The sequence below is a fragment of the Nomascus leucogenys genome, chromosome X (assembly GCF_006542625.1).
Source record: "Nomascus leucogenys isolate Asia chromosome X, Asia_NLE_v1, whole genome shotgun sequence".
In the NCBI taxonomy this organism is placed as follows: Eukaryota; Metazoa; Chordata; class Mammalia; order Primates; family Hylobatidae; genus Nomascus; species Nomascus leucogenys.
Window position 1 is genome coordinate 38,382,245 of NC_044406.1, and position 20,328 is coordinate 38,402,572.

The 20,328-nt window shown below is 39.0% G+C and overlaps 1 protein-coding gene across 4 annotated transcripts in view; it reads left to right on the plus strand.

Moving 5' to 3' along the window:
• Positions 1-20,328, plus strand: part of HUWE1 (HECT, UBA and WWE domain containing E3 ubiquitin protein ligase 1) — a 152,541-nt gene that overhangs the window by 65,971 nt on the left and 66,242 nt on the right. For all 4 annotated transcript variants that reach the window (XM_030807541.1, XM_030807545.1, XM_030807542.1 and 1 more), the window contains 9 exons: positions 4,599-4,705; positions 4,898-5,075; positions 6,204-6,295; positions 7,294-7,505; positions 13,105-13,162; positions 14,313-14,489; positions 17,176-17,421; positions 18,511-18,644; positions 19,361-19,455. In XM_030807541.1, coding sequence (XP_030663401.1) covers positions 4,599-4,705; positions 4,898-5,075; positions 6,204-6,295; positions 7,294-7,505; positions 13,105-13,162; positions 14,313-14,489; positions 17,176-17,421; positions 18,511-18,644; positions 19,361-19,455 — 1,299 coding nt within the window. The remainder of the gene's footprint in view (positions 1-4,598; positions 4,706-4,897; positions 5,076-6,203; positions 6,296-7,293; positions 7,506-13,104; positions 13,163-14,312; positions 14,490-17,175; positions 17,422-18,510; positions 18,645-19,360; positions 19,456-20,328) is intronic.

Below are 20,328 nucleotides of genomic sequence, written 5' to 3' on the forward strand. Positions count from 1 at the left end.
CGTGTCCGACCTCTGGCTCTTCTATGCCACTTTTAGCCACCTGTATTTCATTTGTAGTATCCCATTTAACTTCCCCAACTCCCCTCTCTTCTTTCTCACCTCCTGCCTTACCCCTCATGTTATCTGTTCGGGTCTGTTTGTAGCCTATGCTAACGTCATCATGCTTATGATTGACCACTTAACCAGAGAGTGTAGCAAGTAGTCAATATGAGTATTGAAATCCTCCAAGGGAGCAAAATACAGTTGTATAAGTAGTTGCCTGGGCTAGGGTGTCTTGTTAATATTGCTGGAGGTTTAGTATGTAGGTGGCATTCTCTGTTACTAATACATAGATACAATCTATCAGGTTGAGTGAGGGGAAGCGGGAAATATAGGTAGTGACCGGAATAGTGAAATTAGAGTGTAAATAGTGAAAGTGGAGTGTGGGCTGGCTGTCAAAGAGTTGATGGGGCAGTGGAGTTATGATGAGTCATATGGGGGCAGTTACAAGGGTGGTTACCATCTTGAGGGTGTTAAAGCATCAAGGCTGGAACTGTCAGTTGTACTGAAATCATCATCTAGGATGCTTTGGTATGCTGGATGGATAGAAGCCCTAGGCTTGCACTTGAGAAATTATTATAAAAGTAACTCAGTATCCCTTTGCCTACAAGAGTTTTAGAATAATTTCAGGTAGGGAAGCTATGCACTGATTACCCCCAAACAAGTGGGATCACAGCATGGGCAAAAAGGAACCCAAGAAGTTTGGCATTGAGCTGGAGTAGTAGTATCCCAGACCCAGACCATGAGCCAAATGAGGTATAGATAGGCGAACTAGAGCCAGAATATTCCACAAAGATAATTGTCAGGCCTGTGGTGCATGCCGAGCTTTGGCATGCTGAAGTGCCAGTTTATTATGGAAATCACAGGCATTGCCATCCCATATCCTGCAATAGTCTCCCATTCAGTACCTCTGTAATAAAGTGGATCCAGAACTAGCTTCCTGTCTAAGAATGTTGGTACAAGGAACTAACTTAAGATTTTTCTTTCCTCTTTGGAAGAACCATACAGTTGTGTATGTCGACCCAGGCAGGGAGACCAAGACCTTCATTTCCTATGAAGAGGGAGCTCCAGTTAGCAATCCTTTAAAACCATCGTATTAGGGAAGGACTTTGGCAGAGACCTTCTGCATAGTCTTAGAGGGTGAGGGCCCTCAATGTTCTGTGGGTCCCATCCTGTTACCTACTTTCAACCTAGGCTCCTGTCCACCATGGATCGCACCAATATCAAATGAGGAGGTGTCGTTAAGTGAGGGGGATTCTGTTGGGGTATTATAGACTCATAGATGGAAAGTATCTCATTTTGAGGCTAGAAAGGGGACAAAGGAAGCACTAATTGTGTTTTTTCAGATGTCATACAACTAAGGCAATCGGCAAAAGAGAGATCCATTTAAGAGACCATTGTCCACTTTGTAAGAGAGCATTGAACAAGCCATTATGCCTCTATTAGGCCTGCTCTCTGTGAACAGTACAACAAATGGGCCAGGTACTGGCTCACACCTGTAATCCTAGCACTTTGGGATGCTGAGACAGGCAGATTGCTTGAGCCTTGAGCCCAGGAGTTTGAGACCAGCCTGGGCAACATGGTGAAATCCTGTCTCTACAACAAATAAAAATGTTTGCAGGGCATGCTGGTGCGCTACTCAGGAAGCTGAGGTGGGAGGATCACTTAAGTACTGGAGTTTGAGGCTGTGGTGAGCTATAATTGCACCCCCGCACTCTAGCCTGGGGAACAGTGAGACCTTGTCTCAAAAAAAAAAACAAAAAAAAAAAAAACAAAACAAAACCAAATGGAAGCTCCAAGGTGATGCCTCGTTTTAAAAGGCCCATGCCCAGACTGAATGAGCGGTAATGTACGTACCCTGTTCAGAGTCGGTGTTACCAGAAGCCCAAAGGGAACTAACTGAGGCCTATAATAGTGGTGGTGTTGGCAGTAGTTTGGCAGGAAGGATAAGCCAAGAATAGGTCTGTATCACAATCAGTTGTGAGGGCATAGCGATTTGTGCCAGCAGATTGGGGCAGTGGCCCAATAAAATTGATTTGCCAGTGAGAAAAGGAGTATTTACCTCTGGTATAGTGAGCCCCCATTGGTGATGATGCCAATGGCAAGACAGGGCACAAAGAACATATTGGGAGGCTAGGGTTTGAGTAGGGCTAGTGGCATGGGGATGCAATGGCATTTGGGCCCAGGGACTGTGATGACCTTCTGCCTGCCTTTCTTCTCTGTAACCTTGACTTTCCAAACTATTGGATTCATTTTCAGTTCTATTGAAGTACATCTGTGGGTAATTTTTAAGGTGTCAGACTTCTCTCTCAGAAGTTGGTGGCTGTTTTCTTCATTGTATTCTAATGCTACATTATTGTAGATAACCGTGGTGTCACACTGGTTCTTGTTCTTATCTGTATATAGTTCCTGCTTCCGCCTTTTTTTTTTTTTTTTTTTTCTATTTCTCTGATTCCTTTTAACTTTCTCCTGGAAACCCTAATTACCTTTTTCCCCTTTCTTAGTTGCTTGGTTCCACACACAGCTGATTGCTCTGTGCGTGTATATACCCTTTAATTCTAATTCTTGGTTATCAGTGTTTTTGTATAGGGGTCCCAGTGCACAGTGTCGTTGCGACCTCTTGATAAAATAACAGGTTTGATACCTTAGTAATTGCTTGTAGAACACTAATTTTAGTTTTTAAATACTCAATTTTAGTAACTATAGAATTCATACATTTCTACAAATGTAGGTCAGTCGAGGAGAGTGTCATACCAATAGGAACCCCAAAAAGGACTTAAATTTTTCAGAAGTTTATAGCCCATGAGGAATCCCACAGGCCATTGGAAACTGTTGGTTCCCGGTAATTGCTATATATCTGCCATTCCCCTAGCATTTGGGATAAAGGAGAGAATGCTGTATTCACCATCTTGAATAGAAAATTCTCTGGTTTCTTTTAGATCTTAGGCATCAACTAAACAAGTTTGTTCTGTATACATGGTTTATGGGTGTTGTATGTATATTCCTCTTCGTCAGGTTTTTTAATTAAAGTTATTGTAGTTATTGTCTTATGAGTTGGGAAGCCTTGTCTTAATTATTCCTAGAAGGTTTAAGAAAACTATTGGCTTGGTGCCTCTCTATTACCTGGATTGTTTTTTTTCCCACTTTTAAAAATTGTAGAACGGGCGCGGTGGCTCACGCCTGTAATCCCAGTACTTTGGGAGACCGAGGCGGGCAGATCACCTGAGGTTAGGAGTTCGAGACCAGCCTGGCCAATCTGGTAAAAACCCCATCTCTACTAAAAATGGAAAAATCAGCCAGGCGTGTTGGGTGCCTGTAATCCCAACTCCTCGGGAGGCTGAGGCAGGAGAATCGCTTGAACCCAGGAGGTGGAGGCTGCAGTGAGCCGAGATTGCACCACTGTACTCCAGCCTGGGCAACAGAGTGAGACTCCGTCTAAAAAAAAAAAAAAAAATTCTTGTTACTGGTCTAGTCTGCTTTGCTGTCACTTCCTGAGATTTGATTTTTATGACATTTTCTTATTAAACTATACATTTCACTTGTTGGCATACACTTCATAGAATATATTTTTCTGTATCTAGTTAAATCTCCTTTCTCATTCCTAACGTATATTACTGCTCTTTTTTCTAATTTATATTATTTCACTTGTTGGCATACACTTTGTAGAATAAATTTTTTTTTTCTGTAGTTAAATCTCCTTTCTCTTTCCTAATGTATATTACTGCTCTTTTTTCTAATTTATATTATTGCTCTATTTTCTGTAGGTTTATAAGCTTTTCCAGTGTCTTCACAAAGCTAGATATTGGCTTTGTTTATCCTTTTTGCTTTCAGTTTCACTGAATTCTTTTTTCTGTTAATTCTTCATAGCTTGTTTAGTTACTTTTTAATAAATGCCTTAATGCTGTACAAAATACTCTTGTAGAGTTTTTCCCATGTTCCAGAAGCTTTGGTAGTTATTACTGCACATTTCTAAATATTACAATGTCAAAAACTGGTCAGATTAATACTCAAGGACTCTCGCATTGCTGGTGATAGTTTAAAATTGTTGAATAACCTTTGTATGAGGCAGTTTATCTATTTTCATCAGTTAAGCTTGCATTTGCTTTAACCCAGCAAGACTACATCATAGATTTTTTTTCCTGTTAAAAGCAGACAAAAACGGATATATGTTTAGGTTTATCATTGTCACAATTGAGGACTGGTTTCTATACATGTGGTGCATGCATTTAGTGGAGTAGTAGGCAGCCATTCAAAATGAATGGGTTGTTTGTTAGGAGAGGACATTATACGGTATGACAATTGTGGGGGAAAAGCAAAATATATAAAACAGTGTAACCTCATTTATGTAAAAATATGCCCATAAAAATCCTGTAAGTGTAGTCACTAGATTCTTTATAGTACTGAATCTCTGATGGAGCAGTATTAGGATCTTTAATTTCATAGTAAGCACAGGGGTTTAAATTGCTAGACATTGAGTATGTATTTTTTTTTAAGCTTTTGATGTTTTCAATTTCTGTGAGGAATCTCTCAGTTTTCCATATTTTCTAATCTTTTTTTAGCTACTGAAGTGGTGACTGTGTTTGTATTTCAAGAACCATCACTGCTCTCCTCACTCCAGGACAATGGATTGACAGATGTCATGCTGCATGCACTGCTTATCAAAGATGTAAGTCTTTTCTGCTACTCTGTAAAGAATGTCTTAGGGCGTGAAAATCCTATCTCTTCTGTGTGTAGTGTTGAATCTAATTGGGACCTGGTTGTCAAAATTCCTTCTATCTCAGCTTGATACCCATGGCCGGATTTTCCTATCATCTACACTCTTTTAGATGCATTCAAGCTCACTTTGTTTTCTCTCTAGGTTCCTGCTACCCGTGAAGTCCTTGGCTCCCTCCCAAATGTATTCAGTGCACTCTGCTTGAATGCCCGAGGTCTTCAGTCTTTTGTTCAGTGTCAGCCTTTTGAACGCCTCTTCAAAGTTCTTCTGTCTCCAGATTACCTCCCAGCCATGCGGAGGAGGAGAAGTTCTGATCCCCTTGGTAAGTTGTTAAGATTTATTTTATAGTAGAAAATTGATTTAGTTTGCAAGGAAACTCTTCCTTGATCTCTCTCATCGTTTTACTGGTTAGGTGTGCTAAGTTTAATGGGAATTATCATCATATGTTCTATTATACTTCGGAAGGAATACTTCAGCTTCTCTGCTCATAATATTTCCATGCTTTTCAACAGTTCACCATTGTACTTTCATGGTACTGGTAGAAAATAGGTATTAAGAAGCAGTGGTAGATTTCCAGGTTCACCATCTAGTCTGTAGCAATGAGAAATATGGAGTCCTGAGGTGTTCATCTGGTAATCTAGTGTTCTAATGTCCAACTCTCTAAGATAACGACACATGGATAGTTTTCTTTTTACTCAGTATACTTGAGACCAGATCATTGAGAGATTATTAGCAAAAAGGCAGGACTCCAGAAAGATTACAGTTTTCAAAAATGTGCTTTGTACTTTTCAGCCACCACTGTAGCATTTAGACACTATCATTCTTAACTGGAGCAGCCAGAGGGTTAATGGTTTGTACATCTTTCTTCTCTCTCACTCTGTAATACTAGTTTAGATCTTGACAGCAAAGATTGCCAGAGTAGAGTGCAGCACACATAGTTACTTTAAAATAGTTTACTAAACTGATTCCTTCCTTTTCCCCAGTGATTTGGAGGGATAGGGGCTGGGTGTAAATTCATTAAAGAAGTTGTGGCATTAGAAAATCACAACCAAAAAAAAAAAATAGGAAAAAAATATCACAACAGCCTGGCCTGGCACAGTGGCACACACCTAGCACTTTGGGAGATCACTTGAGCTCAGGAGTTTGAGACCAGCCTGGGCAACATGGCCAAACCCCATCTCTTAAAAAAAATAAAATAAAATAAAATTTCTCCAGGCATGGAGGCGCACACCTGTAGTCCCAGCTATTTGGAGGGCTGAGGTGGGAGGATCGCTTGAGTCCAGGAGATCGTGACACTGCACTCCAGTCTGGGTGACATAAAGTCTTTAAAGGAAAGAAAATCATAACCAGGCTATTTCTTCTTTCCACCTTATATGTTGGTACAGAAAAGAGCCCAAGCTCTGTTGTCTTCAGTCTTTCTAATTCTAACAGTTCATTTTTTTGCCTTAAGGGGATACTGCATCCAACCTGGGGAGTGCTGTCGATGAGCTCATGAGACATCAGCCCACCCTTAAAACAGATGCAACGACTGCCATCATCAAGGTAGAAAATGATAAGGATGTGACCATGAACATGAGAGAGCAGAGAAGGGGAAGGTTTTAGAAGATTTGGCCTACTAGAGATCATTAGGATTCTTGGGCTATAGCTATAAGAGCATTATGTCTGCCTCATTGTTTCCATGTCCTTAGGTTGGTCCTTTATAAAAAGATGTTGTCATTTTAGTTCATCTTAGAAAGAAGTCCCTGTTAAAATTTTTTTAGCCTGGGTGTAGTGGCTCACGCCTGTAATCCTGGCACTTTGGGAGGCTGAGGCTGGTGGATCGCTTGACGCCAGGAGTTTGAGACCAGCCTGGACAACATGGTGAAGCCCCGTTTCTACAAAAAATACAAAAGTTAGCCGGGTGTGGTGGCGTGTGCTTGTAGTCCCAGCTACTCTGGAGGCTGAGGCAGGAGAATCACTTGAACCCAGGAGGCGGAGGTTATAGTGAGCCGAGATCATGCCACTGCAAGACTCTGTCTCCAAAAAAAAAAAAAAAAGGTTTTTAGATTGAGAATTGTTTTCCTTAAAAATTTTTTTCCATTTAATGTAAACCTCTATGTAATGATTTCTTTTATATATTATGTGGACAAGCAGACATGGCTTAGATTAAGTTTGTAAAGCATATTGCCCTTTCTAGTCTCTGTTGATCCCTGTGGCTGCCCCCCACCCCGCCTTATTAGCTCTGCCAGTTTCCTTTTAGAATTCTTGTTGAAATTGGTATATAAGTTCCTGGTGCTTGGTGAATTGGGACAGGGAGTCAGGTTCGTCAGTCACTTATACAGCCGTGTGACCCTCAACAAATTATTTAAGTTTGCAGCACTTCTATTCCCTTGTTTATAAAATGGAATTAATGACCATATTCTGGGAATTATGTATATAACTTGTATACAAAGTGTTTGGGCAAATATACAACACATAGAAAATGCTCTAAGTATGTTAGCTGTCTCCTCCTCCCCATTCCATGATTACTAATAAGTAATCTTATTTCCTGTGCCTTTCAGTTACTGGAAGAAATCTGTAATCTTGGAAGGGACCCCAAATACATCTGTCAGAAGCCATCAATCCAGAAGGCAGATGGCACTGCCACTGCTCCTCCCCCAAGGTCTAATCATGCCGCAGAAGAAGCCTCTAGTGAGGATGAGGAGGAAGAGGAAGTACAGGCCATGCAGAGCTTTAATTCTACCCAGCAAAATGAAACTGAGCCTAATCAGCAGTAAGTGTTTACAAAACAGATCCTCTAGCCATGTAATCTTGGGCATGTTATCACCTCTCTAAGTCTTAGTGAACACTTTCACCTATAAACAGCAAGGGAGTTGTATTAGATCATTTTAAAGTTCTAACCGATTCTAAGAGTATATTAGTTTTTCCTTTTTTGACCCTTGTGTGTCATTTGTGCTTTGGTATTTAATTGTATTGGTTGCCTTAGGAAGTGATCTTTTTTTTAAAAAAATTAATTTTTAATTTTTATTGATTTATTTTTTTGAGAGACAGTTTTGCTCTTGTTGCCCAGGCTGGAGTGCAATGATGTGGCTCATTGCAACCTCCACCTCCCGGGCTCAAGCAATTCTCCTGCCTCAGCCTCCCAAGTAGCTGGGATTACAGACACCTACCACCACACTTGGCTAATTTTTATATTTTTAGTAGAGATGGGGTTTCACCTTGTTGACCAGGCTGATCTCGAACTCCCGACGTCAGGTGATCTACCCACCTCAGCTTCCCAAAGTGTTAGGATTACAGGCGTGAGCTACTGCACCCGGCCAAGAAATGCTCATTCTTAAAAGTTGTTGATGAAATTGAATCAGAATTTGGTCCATCAAGTTAATGGACTTTGCACAGAGACCTTATTTTCCCTTTGTTGATTTGATATTCCACATCATTGACTGCTTGATTTTTTTCAGGCACGTGTGAAAAACAATGTACTTTTGAAGCCTGTCTCCTAAGAAGTCCTTAAGGGGTGTGTGAGGATTTGTTGTTGCTTGTTTTTTTATTTTTGTTCATTTTGTTACTATCTGTTCGTTTCAGATTAATTAGAAGGCTTTGGAATTTACTATATGACTGTAAACAGTCAAGAATTGACTGCTTAGATGGAAGCAGGGAGTTTGCTTAAAGGCTACTGATTGGTAGGGGGTAGTCCACCAAGCTCTTTGAGCAGTATTCACGTACCAGGGATGAACTGCAACTCTATACCTGTAACTTTTAATCACTTGCATGCTGAAAATGGGATTGATCTTTCTGGACAGTCATGCACTCGCTCATATAATAAGTGCTCTTTTAGTGTGTAGGTAAGTCATTCTGAGAAAGCTTGAGCATTTTAGGCACAGATATGAATGCATTTGAGCTGGTCCTGAATGGTACCTTGGGACTTAAAATTTAAGGTGGAGTAGACAACAGGAGCAAAGGCCTAGAATCCGAAACTGGTATGTCCTCTTGGAACTCTAAATGGTAATGAGCCTGTGGGTGTCAAGTGTTTAAGGAGAGGCATTAACTACTAAGTATATTGCTTTGTTGAACAGATACCTTACCCTGTCTGAGAAGGGAAACCTATTTTCATTCTGGCAGTATCTTTTGTTCTCTTTTAAATGTTCTTTTTCTAGAAGAGGAGGACACCCTGGAAAAAAGCATGACATTTTTTTTGTAGACAAGTCTTAGTGGCTTTGTCACACCCTTGAATGTCAGTGACCCTACTGGAGTGGGGTTCCTTTTCCTGGCTACAAATAAGGGAAAATTTTAAGGTGTAGGTGGTGGTGGTTTTAATTCAAGCTCATATATATTCATATGCATGTGACTTCCCTACCTGAATATTTTCCAGATGCCTTACATCTGATATGCCCAGATTTCAAGCTGTCACAGTTAATCAGCACACTACCCTCATTCGTTTACCCTCCTTTCCTTTCTTGGGCTATCATGTATCACTGTGTTCTATCCACAGCCATCCCCATTCCCACATCACCTCCTTTTACATCCACCAGATTTCTGTAAGGCCAGTTCAAATGTCTTATTCTTGAAGGAGGTTGGTTGGTTGGTTTGTTTGTTTTTTACCTCCAAATGAGAAGTCAATCTTGTGTTCTCCCAACAGTTTTGTTAAAATTATTCATACATGTTAATGGTTTTCCTCACTCACCTATAAGCTCCTCAAGAGCAAGACATTGCCTCATTCACCAGTGTATCCCTTTCACTTTGTATATAGTAGGTAGTCAGTAAGTTTGTTTATTGAAATGAATAAAGAGCCTTAAATTAAGGATTCCTGAAGTCTTAAATGCTTAGAGAGCTAGGCCTAATGAGACATGAATGAAAATGCAGAGAAATTAGAAATATAAACCCAGTAGTATTAATATTCTACCATAGTGATAGTTATATGTAACTTCTAAGATGCAGAGGACTCTAGTAGTTACTGTACCCTAGTATCAGTAGTTTTCTACATTCTGGATGCTCATCACTGCCTCACTTGCATAATCCAGGAGTCTCACAGATGTTGACACATACATTTTTTCACTTCTGCCATCTTCAGAGGCCTAGATTGGGTCACTAAGTAAATTATTAGGGAAGGAAGAAAAAGCAACAGACTGTCTAAACTCAGCTTCATTTTGAAAATCACAATATATTAACAGCAAAAGTTCTTTTTATCTTCTATTGCAGGCAGTTGTTATGGGGGAATTGCGTACTTTCTCACAGTATGGTGAAAGGGCTTAGAAAGATTTGGAATATGTGTCACCTTTCTCCCCATGAGTCTTATCCATCCCTTCCTCCATATCCAAAGTTCTTCAGTGGAACTTCCGAATTTCTGTTCCCCATGCGCTCATCTGTTTTCCAATGCCTTACACATAAAATGATTAACTTTTATCTTTATTTTATTTTATTTATTTATTTTTTGAGACAGAGTCTCACTACATCACCCAGGCTGGAGTGCAGAGGCACGAGCTCAGCTCACTGCAACCTCCGCCTCCCGAGTTCAAGCAATTCTCGGTCCTTAGCCTCCTGAGTAGCTGGGATTACAGACACGTGCCGCCATGCCATGCTAATTTTTGTATTTTTAGTAGAGATGGGGTTTTGCCATGTTGGCCTCAAACTCCTGGCCTCATGTGATCCACCCACTTCAGCCTCCCAAAGTGTTGGGATTACAGGTGTGCACTGCCGCACCTGGCCAATTTATCAGCAGTTTAAATTCAGGTATGATTTCCATACAGATTTTACATTTCCAGTTTCCCTGCCCAAAATTGAGGCTGTTACTCATCTTTCTTCTGTCATCATATTATCATGTCTATTCCAGAATATGTTTAAATAAAATGATCATATAAAGTCTTATGTGTTTATTATATCTGATGTGTATACCTTCTTGTATCTACCTTCTTTGTTCGATGTGTTTTGGAGGTTCATCCATGTTATTGCATCTGTCACCGACTTGTTACTTTTCATTGCTGAGTAGTATTCTGTTATGTGATAATTGTATAGTGATTATCCATTTTCCTGTTGATGGACTTGGGTTTCTGAGTTTTTTCCAGGCTTAGACAGTACCTGTTCCTTTTTTTTTTTTTTTTTACAAAATCAGCAGCTAGTATTTGCAAATGGTGTTTGTATTTACTCTTGAAATACATGGTTTTGTGCTGGAGATTTGGAGTAAGGAAACTTAGGCACTATAGTCTACGCCAAATACATGGGGTGCCTTTCTACATTCAGACTCACTCACCGCAAGTAGTTCTAAATACCTGTCTTTTGCCCCCTTTCTTCTGCCTTCTGAATTGTTTGATCTCAGAAAATCTGATATTGCTGGGGATGAATATACTTGCCAGTAAGTAACCAGGGTTTGTAGTTGGTGCATCACGGTTCACTTTGTGGTTGATTCCATTAGTGTGCCTACCTTACCACCACTCATGAGCAGCTTGAAAGAAATGGACTATATAAAGTCTTTGTGATCTTTAGAACTTGAATAGCAATTGTCTGGAATTTAAAGGCAATGAGTGCAGAGACGCAGTTGTTCCCTGAAATGTGGCCCACTGGGAGGGCTCCTTTGTCAGAGTCAGCTGTCTCCTCAAAAGCTGGAGGAAGCACCTGACCATCCCCCCACCCCAAAAAACCCCATATACATCATACCATGATACTAAATTGAAATCCTCCTTTACTTTTGATGGGGGCATGGGCTGGGGCTCCACCACCATAAATACAGAAAATTGACCAGAGTCTGGGAATATGTGTATGTTTGGGGAAAGGGAGAGAGACAGGAAGTTCAGAAGGACTTTTCTTGAAATCAGTTGGTAAGTTGAGTCCTGTTGGAAAGAGTTGGTCATTTTGATTATTCCTGTACGGCTTCTTGGGCCTGAGAGCCAAAAGATGAGGGTAAGGAGAAAAGTGGTTACTGAACAAATTTATTCCTGAAATTATGTTAAGAACTATTATTGGTTTGCTTTCTCTCTGTTCTTCTCCCCAGTTTCCATGTAGCAAATGAAGGGGGCATATAGGTCTCATTTGATTTTACTACTTAGGCTCTTTGCCATCATATCTGGCTTTTTCAAAGGGTTGGGTGTCTCTGGGCGGGATCCACACCTGCACTCCTTATCGATAGAGGTGGATCTACAGGTAATTGATATAAGTCACATGGAATGCTGCAGTGGTTCTGAGGAGGAACTTAAAGGTTTGTGGTCTTCTCATGGAATCATTTCAGTCTTGCCTTATAGGTATACTCCCTACCTATAAGGAACTCTACAAAGTTCTTCCCCACATTTTTCATTGAGGAGGTTCACAACATCCTACCCAAATCTGGTTCTGGGTATTTTTGTCACTGAAGTCCTTCATAATGCCTCTCCACTCTCTTTTCCTGTTCTATATTCTGCTGCCAAATGTTCTTGTGCCTGGCAAATCTTTGTTTACGTTTTGTCTTGCTCGAAGATGAGAACTACTAGCTTCTTGCCAACTTTCTTGTCTTCTTCCTCTACCTCTCCCTCTCTCTTTGCCCCATCCCACTCTCTTGCACCCTGTGCCCAAATCTGTTTCAAGGGCCTGTGTCCAAAATGCTCCATTTTCTAAAGTATTTGTTCCTTCCTGGGGTTTATCTTAGAGGTATATTTTGTTTCATCACAATATACTATATGTGTAGTTTTTTGCATTGAGCTGCCTTTTCTGCAGCTATGGCATGTTGTAGCCTTCTCATCTGCCGTGCAATATTGAAGCAACTGAAAAGACAAAAGACCTGATCAGTTTTTTGATAGTTCAGGAACTGTCATGCTGCAAATACCAATTGTTAGGGAAGGAGGCCTCAGGTGTATGAATCTTTGAACTAAATTAAATTCTATTTCCTACTCTCCATAACTTTAAACATGATGCAGAAACATCTTATGATGTTTAAGTGTTTCTTTGTCTAGCCTCTTTCTTCAAGCAAATGTTGAGTCTTTTAATTGAACTTATTTTTAATGTTTTCATATGGATAAATTTCCCCAACAGTAATTTGCCAAAGATAGGATAGCTTCTCTTGTGACGTATACAAATGTTGAGTTTTTAAAGGCTTGGTTTTCCCCTTTATGCTTTCAACCTTAGTCAGGCTTGGAAAGGTAGATTCAGGATTGATTTCAGCTGTTTTTTTCCTGCAGTATATGAGTCTAAAGGCTCATCTCTACCCCTTAAGCCTGGGAAGTAAAGACTGCAGTGAGCCATGATTGCGCCACTGCACTCCAGCCTGGGTGACAGCCAGACCCTGTCTCAAAAAAAATAAGCAAATAAATAAATAGAAAAAGGCCTAGAATTTTATACAGTGCCTCTTCCTCTGTTCTCTTAATATTGGTATCGTGAATTTCTGTGTAACTCACTCTTTTCTCCCCTAACAGGGTTGTTGGTACAGAGGAACGTATTCCTATTCCCCTCATGGATTACATCCTTAATGTGGTAAGATTCAACACAGGGCAAACTGAGTAAAGATGTATATGTGCTTTTCTGGAAAATGTGTTGCGTTATCAGAGTCCAGTAATTACCGTATTCATTTTAATTGGAATCCAATTAAGAGGGGAAAGATGTGCCACCCTTTTGTTTTTGTTCTAGACTGGTTTGCCAGAAATTAGCCAGCACAATCCCCATTATTTTTTATTCCACATTTTTTTGTTCACTGTTACCATTCTCCATTAGAATCCAGACAGGAATCTGTAACAGGTTTTGTTTTGCCAGTCTAGTACAGGCTGATCATCCCAAATCCAAAATGCTCCAAAATTTGAACCTTTTTGAGTATCAACATAACACTGAAGGGAAATGCTCACTGGAGCATTTTCAGCCTGTACTGTATAATGCAAATATTCAAAAATAAAAATCTGAAACACTCATGGTGCCCAAGCATTTCGAATATGAAATATACAACCTGTAATATGTTTTCCAAATGTGTCCAACATATATTCCCCCCCCTTTTCCCATTACTTCCTGAGTATCTCACCAAAAAAGTGAAGAGTTTGAATTTTCCCAGAATTGTTTACCAGTAAGGGAGAGACCTCTTAGCATTTGTTTTAGCCTACTAATCACTTCCAAGACTTCCAGAGATAGTTTGTCTTGTGCCTGTGTGTTTATTGCCCACATTTTACTTTTTTACTCTCAAAAAAATTCTTTGTTTGAAACAAACTCTTCCAGAGTTCAGCGTTTCATTTGCATTATGCATTTCATTTGCATTTATAAGCACACTTGGGGGAAATTTTCCATTATGTTTGCCTGCAGAAGAGAGGCAGGCAAGGAGCACTAAATAGCAAATTAAGAGATTAGACATGATTGTACCACTAATTCATAATGTGGCCCTGAGCAAGTCACTTAACTTCTCTGTTATCTCGAATTATCTGACTCTTGGTGTGCTTGAAAATGTAGATTGGGCAGAAATCATAGATATTCTTTACTTCCTGGATGTTTTAGAATCCGTATCATACATCTGGTTTATCTGAGGTTTTGATACTCTAGAAAACACTGATATCATGACTAGAAGGCTACCCCATCCTTATTCCAGGCTGGCCTTTTAGTTCCACCTGTCAGGCTCTAACTTCTTTAAAAAATTTTTATTACCTAGATGAAATTTGTGGAATCTATTCTGAGCAACAATACAACAGATGACCACTGCCAGGAATTTGTGAATCAGAAAGGACTGTTGCCTTTGGTTACCATTTTGGGTCTTCCCAATCTGCCCATTGACTTTCCCACATCTGCTGCCTGTCAGGCTGTTGCAGGTGTCTGCAAATCCATATTGGTAAGAAGCATCTGGCCAAATGTTTTCATTTCTTTTTGAAAATCAATTTTGCGATACTTCTGTATATATGTTTTTACTATGGTCTCCCTTCAACTAAAAAATAATGAATAAATTTGTGTTATGTTGTATAAGTGAATTTTGTGACTATTATATAGTGTGCCACGTTATTTCTCATTGAAAAGTCAAAGTATTTTTTCTTTGTTGATCAGTTGGGTATGTAGTTCTACATCATTAGAGTTTATTGGAGGGAAACGTGTATCTCCAAGAAAGCTTTTCTAGTTGGGTTTTATTAGTACCTCACCCTTCTTTGTTATAGGTGCTTTTTAAACACATTTTATGTTCATGGTTATGTTTAACCATGCATTTTCCTCCCCTTTCAAGCTTGATAGTCATGTATTTTAAGCATAATTGACATGTAGTTCATTGCCGATATTTAATTCCCCCCCCTTTCAAGCCCGATAGTCATGTATTTTAACCATAATTGACATGGTAGTTAATTGTTCATATTTTGCCAAAAATTAAACTTCTTTATTTTTTCATAGTGGTAAACTACACATAACATGAAATGTATCATCTTAACCATTTTGAAGTGTAGAGTTCAGTAGTGTTACGTGTATTCATATTGATGTGCAGCCAATCTCCAGAACTCTTTTCATCTTGCAAAAATGAATTTCTGCCATTGAACTTCTCATCCTCCCATCTCCCCAGACCTTGGCAACTACCATTCTACTTTTTGTCTCTAAATTTGACTACTCTAGGTACCTTATATAAGTGGGATCATAAAATATTTTGTGTGTGCGATCGGCTTTTTTCACTTAGCATAATGCCTTCAAGGTTCAACCATTATGTAGCATGTGTCATAATTTCCTTCCCTTGTAAGGCGTAGTAATAATCCATTGTGTGTATATACCACATTTTGTTTATCCATTCATCTGTTGATTGACACTTGGGTTGCTTTCATCTTTTGGCTGTTGTGAATAATGATGCTGTGAACATGGATGTACATATAACTCTTTGAGACTCTACTTTTAATTCTAATTTTCCCATATCCTAGCCAATACTTATTTTCTGTTTTTTGATAATAGCCATTCTGGTGGGTAGGAAGTGTATCTCATTTTGTTTTTCACTGGCATTTGCCTAATGCTTAGTGATAATGAACATCTTTTCATGTGCTTGTTGTCCATGTATATATCTTCTTTGGAGAAATGTCTATTCAAATTCATTGTTCTTTTTTAATCGTGTTATTTGTTTTGTTGAGTTGTAAGAGTTGTGTATTCTTATATACATATTAATACCTGATACTAATCTCTTCTCAGGTATATGATTTGCATATATTTTTCCTGTTCTGTGAGTTGCCTTTTCATGGTTGTCTTTTGATTCACAAACATTTTTAATCTTGATAAAGTCCAGCGTCTCTTTTTTTGTTTTTGTTGCCTGTGTAAACACCTGTGTTTTTGGTGTCATGTCCATAAAACCATTGCCAAATCCAATGTTTTGCAGCTTTCCCACTATGGCTTCTTCTAGGAGTTTTATAACTTAGCTCTTATATTCAAGTCTTTAATCCATTTTGATTAGATTTTTTATATGGTAAAAGTCTGTCCTTTCCTATTGCATGGTCTTGGTACCTTTGTCAAAAATCATTTGACCATATATATGTGAAGATTTAATTCTGGGCGCTCTATTCTATTCCATTGGTCTTTATGTCTGTCTTTATGCCAGTATCACAGTTTTGATCACTGTAACTTTGTAATAGAAATAAAAAAGAGTGAGACCTCCAAAAATTTTTCCCCAACTTGTTTTGGCTATTTGGAGTCCCTTAAGATTTCATATAAATTTTAGAAGGGATTTTTCTATTCCTGCAAAACCAAAACAAAAAACAGCATTGGAATTTTGATAGTGATTGCATTAAATCTGTGAAACTCCTTTGTTAGCTGGGCTGCAGAGTGATAAGTAATTCCTGCTGAATGAGAAATCCATTTGCTTACAGACTTGGAAAGATCCATAATTGTGACGTGACTTCATTTAGTTTATTTTGTTTTACTTTTTGAAATATTGAATTAAGTGTTCTTCATCACAGAGAGGGGAAAATATTCTATAAGATGCTGTGGAAGGATAGATAGATTTATTTAAAGCCATAGGAAGGCACATGATTTCTCCTATCTTTGCATAGCAAGTGATGTTGTTTTATTGTCAGATTTTTCTCCAGACTTGAGAGGAAATCACAAGGGTCGTATAATCCTTGGGTTGTCTGATGAAAACAAATTGCCTACCTGATTCCTATCTCAGAATGATCTCTCTTGTTTTAAGAAGAAAAGAACAGTGTAATAGTGATTCACTTCCATGCGTCGGAACTTTGCCTAACATTGTTTCCTATTGAGCAAAATTTGGAATTAATCCTATAGTGCAGAATCCTTGCTGTAAGAGTATTCAGTTTGACCATCATAAACTTTTAAGTGTTATTGGCTCACCAAATTTGGAAGTAGTGTGTTGCTCTAGAAAGAGATGTTAAGGTATGTTGTACCTGACTTCATATTTGGGTTCCACCATTTACCAGGTGAGAGACCATGGCCATATCTAAAATCTGGGAGACTTCCATTTAATTGTCACTTCCATTGTGACTATTAAAAGACATGATGAATTTGAAGTTCATTGTGTATTAACACTTTAATTATTCTTCCTGTTTCAGACACTGTCACATGAACCCAAAGTCCTTCAAGAGGGTCTCCTTCAGTTGGACTCCATCCTCTCCTCCCTGGAGCCCTTACACCGCCCCATTGAATCCCCTGGGGGCTCAGTGTTGTTGCGAGAACTGGCTTGCGCAGGCAATGTTGCTGATGCTACCCTCTCAGCCCAGGCCACACCTCTGCTGCATGCACTCACTGCTGCCCATGCCTACATCATGATGTTTGTTCATACTTGCAGAGTTGGACAGGTAAAAATAACCTTAGGGGTGAACATATTAATTTAAAGGCAGTGAAATATCTGGGGCATACACCTAGCAGGGTTACTGTGCTTGAAAGGAGGTCTGCCTGAGGTAGCAGCTAAAAGAACAGTCCAATTTAGGAGGAAATTTTTTTGACTGTCAGAAAGTTGAGTGACTGTATAATTTATTATGTGAAGTGGACTTTCTTGAGAGTGAAACATGTTATTACAGACAAACATCAATTGGGTATTCATTTGGCCTTAGTACCTTGTAATCTTTCCACGAGTCCTTATAGGTCTGATAATGGGATGGCATAGGTAGGACATTTTACCAAAGAACATTTAAATCAATAGTAATTAACAAATTACTAAAAATTTTCTACATATCAAACGTTTGGCCTGTAATCCATAACCCATAGTTCCAGAAATAAGGCATTTTGTGTATGTCCTCACAGTTTTACTACATTTATTCCTCAGATAATTGATTCTAAAGATTAATGGTATCAACATTAAACAAAACAGGGTTCAACAGCCCTGTTTTATGCTATTGAGCAGGAGTGTGTTCTCTGTTAATTGTGAATCGATCAAATCTGAAGTTTAAAAAAGCACAATTATAAAGGACTTAGAAAATTAAATTACTTAACAAAGCTTAGGGATTGATTTTTATGACTTCTCTTTATTAAATGAAATAAAATGAAAATGAAACATTCAAGGAATTAAATCTAGGTATTTACTGAAGTAAAGAAATTGAATAGAAATAACAATACCCCTACCAAATAATTTAGAAAGTAGTTAATGAACCTGTAAAACCATTTGTTTGATTCAGAACAAAAAAGAGGAGCCTCTGATGCCTTTATTTCACTTTATAAAAAACAGTGAGAAGGGATGTTGTGGAAATAGTTTGTAAATATTGTAAGAGGATACCTTGTGGAACTGTCGTCTTGAATGTGGACATTTTGATGAGGTGGATAACTCTGAGAATAGCAATGAAGAAAAATCCCTTATCCTTATAAAACTATTGAAGGTCGATTTTTTTTTTTTTTTTAAGTATAATTGTTCAGAGAACATTCCAAAGGTGAAATTCTTGTTATGATTGCAGAGTGAAATTCGTTCCATCTCCGTAAACCAGTGGGGCTCTCAATTGGGTCTGAGTGTTTTGAGCAAGCTGAGCCAGTTATACTGTTCCCTGGTGTGGGAAAGCACTGTCCTCCTCTCTCTGTGTACCCCAAACAGGTAAGAGAATGGGCTCTCTTGCTACTTCGTTATCTAAGTTCGGTGAGCCTGGAGGATTGCTTTGGTTAGGGATAGGAGGGTATGGAAGAGAGTTCAGAGGCCTCCTTGTCCTTCCCTCTTCCCAGCCTAGGAACTTGATGACAAATGCTTTGTCAGCATGGTAGATGTTTAAAATGTGTTCCTGTTATTAGCCAGATACAAAAAATTGAGTTGTGGCTTGACACGGTGGCTCACGCCTGTAATCTCAGCATTTTGGGAGGCCAAGGTAGGTGAATCAAGAGGTCAGGTGTTCGAGACCAGCCTGGCCAACAAAGTGAAATCCCGTCTCTACTAAAAATACAAAAAATTAGCTGGGCGTAATGGCGGGCACCTGTAATCCCAGCTATTTTGGGAGGCTGAGGCAGGAGAATCGCTTGAACCTCGGAGGTGGAGGTTGCAGTGAGCCCAAGATCATGCCACTGCACTCCAGCCCGGGTGAAAGAGTGAGACTGCGTCTCCAAAAAAAAAAAGAAAAAAAGAATTGGAAAGCTTGTGGGGTGCTATCTCAGGAATTATAGATGCTTTATTACATTCAGTTTAACCTACCTGCTATAGGAGGGATAGTGTCAGCCAAGCAAATTAGAGACCATTTACAATATAAGAGGTGAACTATCAGTGTGTGTGTATATATATATATATATATATATTTCTTTTGCTCAGTATTTCTCTTTTTGCAGCCTACCATCTGGGTGTGAATTTGGCCAGGCAGATATGCAGAAACTGGTTCCAAAGGATGAGAAGGCAGGTACGACCCAGGGCGGAAAAAGATCAGGTAACTCTAAGAAACTAAAATGTTAGTCATTACTTCTAAGTTTTGTTCCTATGTCTTTATAGGTTTATTATGAAAAGTTTTAGTTAGTTCTATCATCCATAGTCTAGTTTTCATCCTCTCACTAATTTTTAGTCATTTCTTCCATAAAAACATATATACATAATGGTAAAATTTAGAAAATGTAGTTGAAAGAATTATCCATATTTCTGCCACCAAAAAAAAAACATTTTGGAAGTGTCTGCCCCTCTTTTTTCTCTGAATATATTTGTCAGTGTCTTAGATAAAAACATTTCGTAGATCTCTTTCTTCACTTAGTGTTAGGTACCATATAAAGGTACACGAATTAACTATTCCCTATTAAGTTTCTAATAATGCTATTTTTTAAAAATGAACATTTTTGTATCTACTTTTCTGCAAATGTAAAATTGATACCTAGAAATTACTGTATCAGAGGGTATTAACAAATACTTTTTAATGTGGCTACTGGAAAATTTAAATTATATATGTGTTTCATGTTATATTTCTATCAACAGTGCTGTTTTATAAAGAAGATTGCTTTTATATTATCTCACGATAAAAATTCCAAATTTTGGCCGGGCTTGGTGGCTCACGCCTGTAATCCTAGCACTTTGGGAGGCCGAGGCGGGCGGATCACCTGAAGTCGGGAGTTCAGACCAGCCTGATGAACATGGAGAAACCCCGTCTCTACTGAAAATACAAAAAATTAGCCAGACGTGGTGGCACATACCTATAATCCCAGCTACTCGGGAGTCTGAGGCAGGAGAATCGCTTGAACCTGGGAGGTGGAGGTTGCAGTGAGCCGAAATTGCGCCATTGCACTCCAGCCTGGGCAACAAGAGCAAAACACCGTCT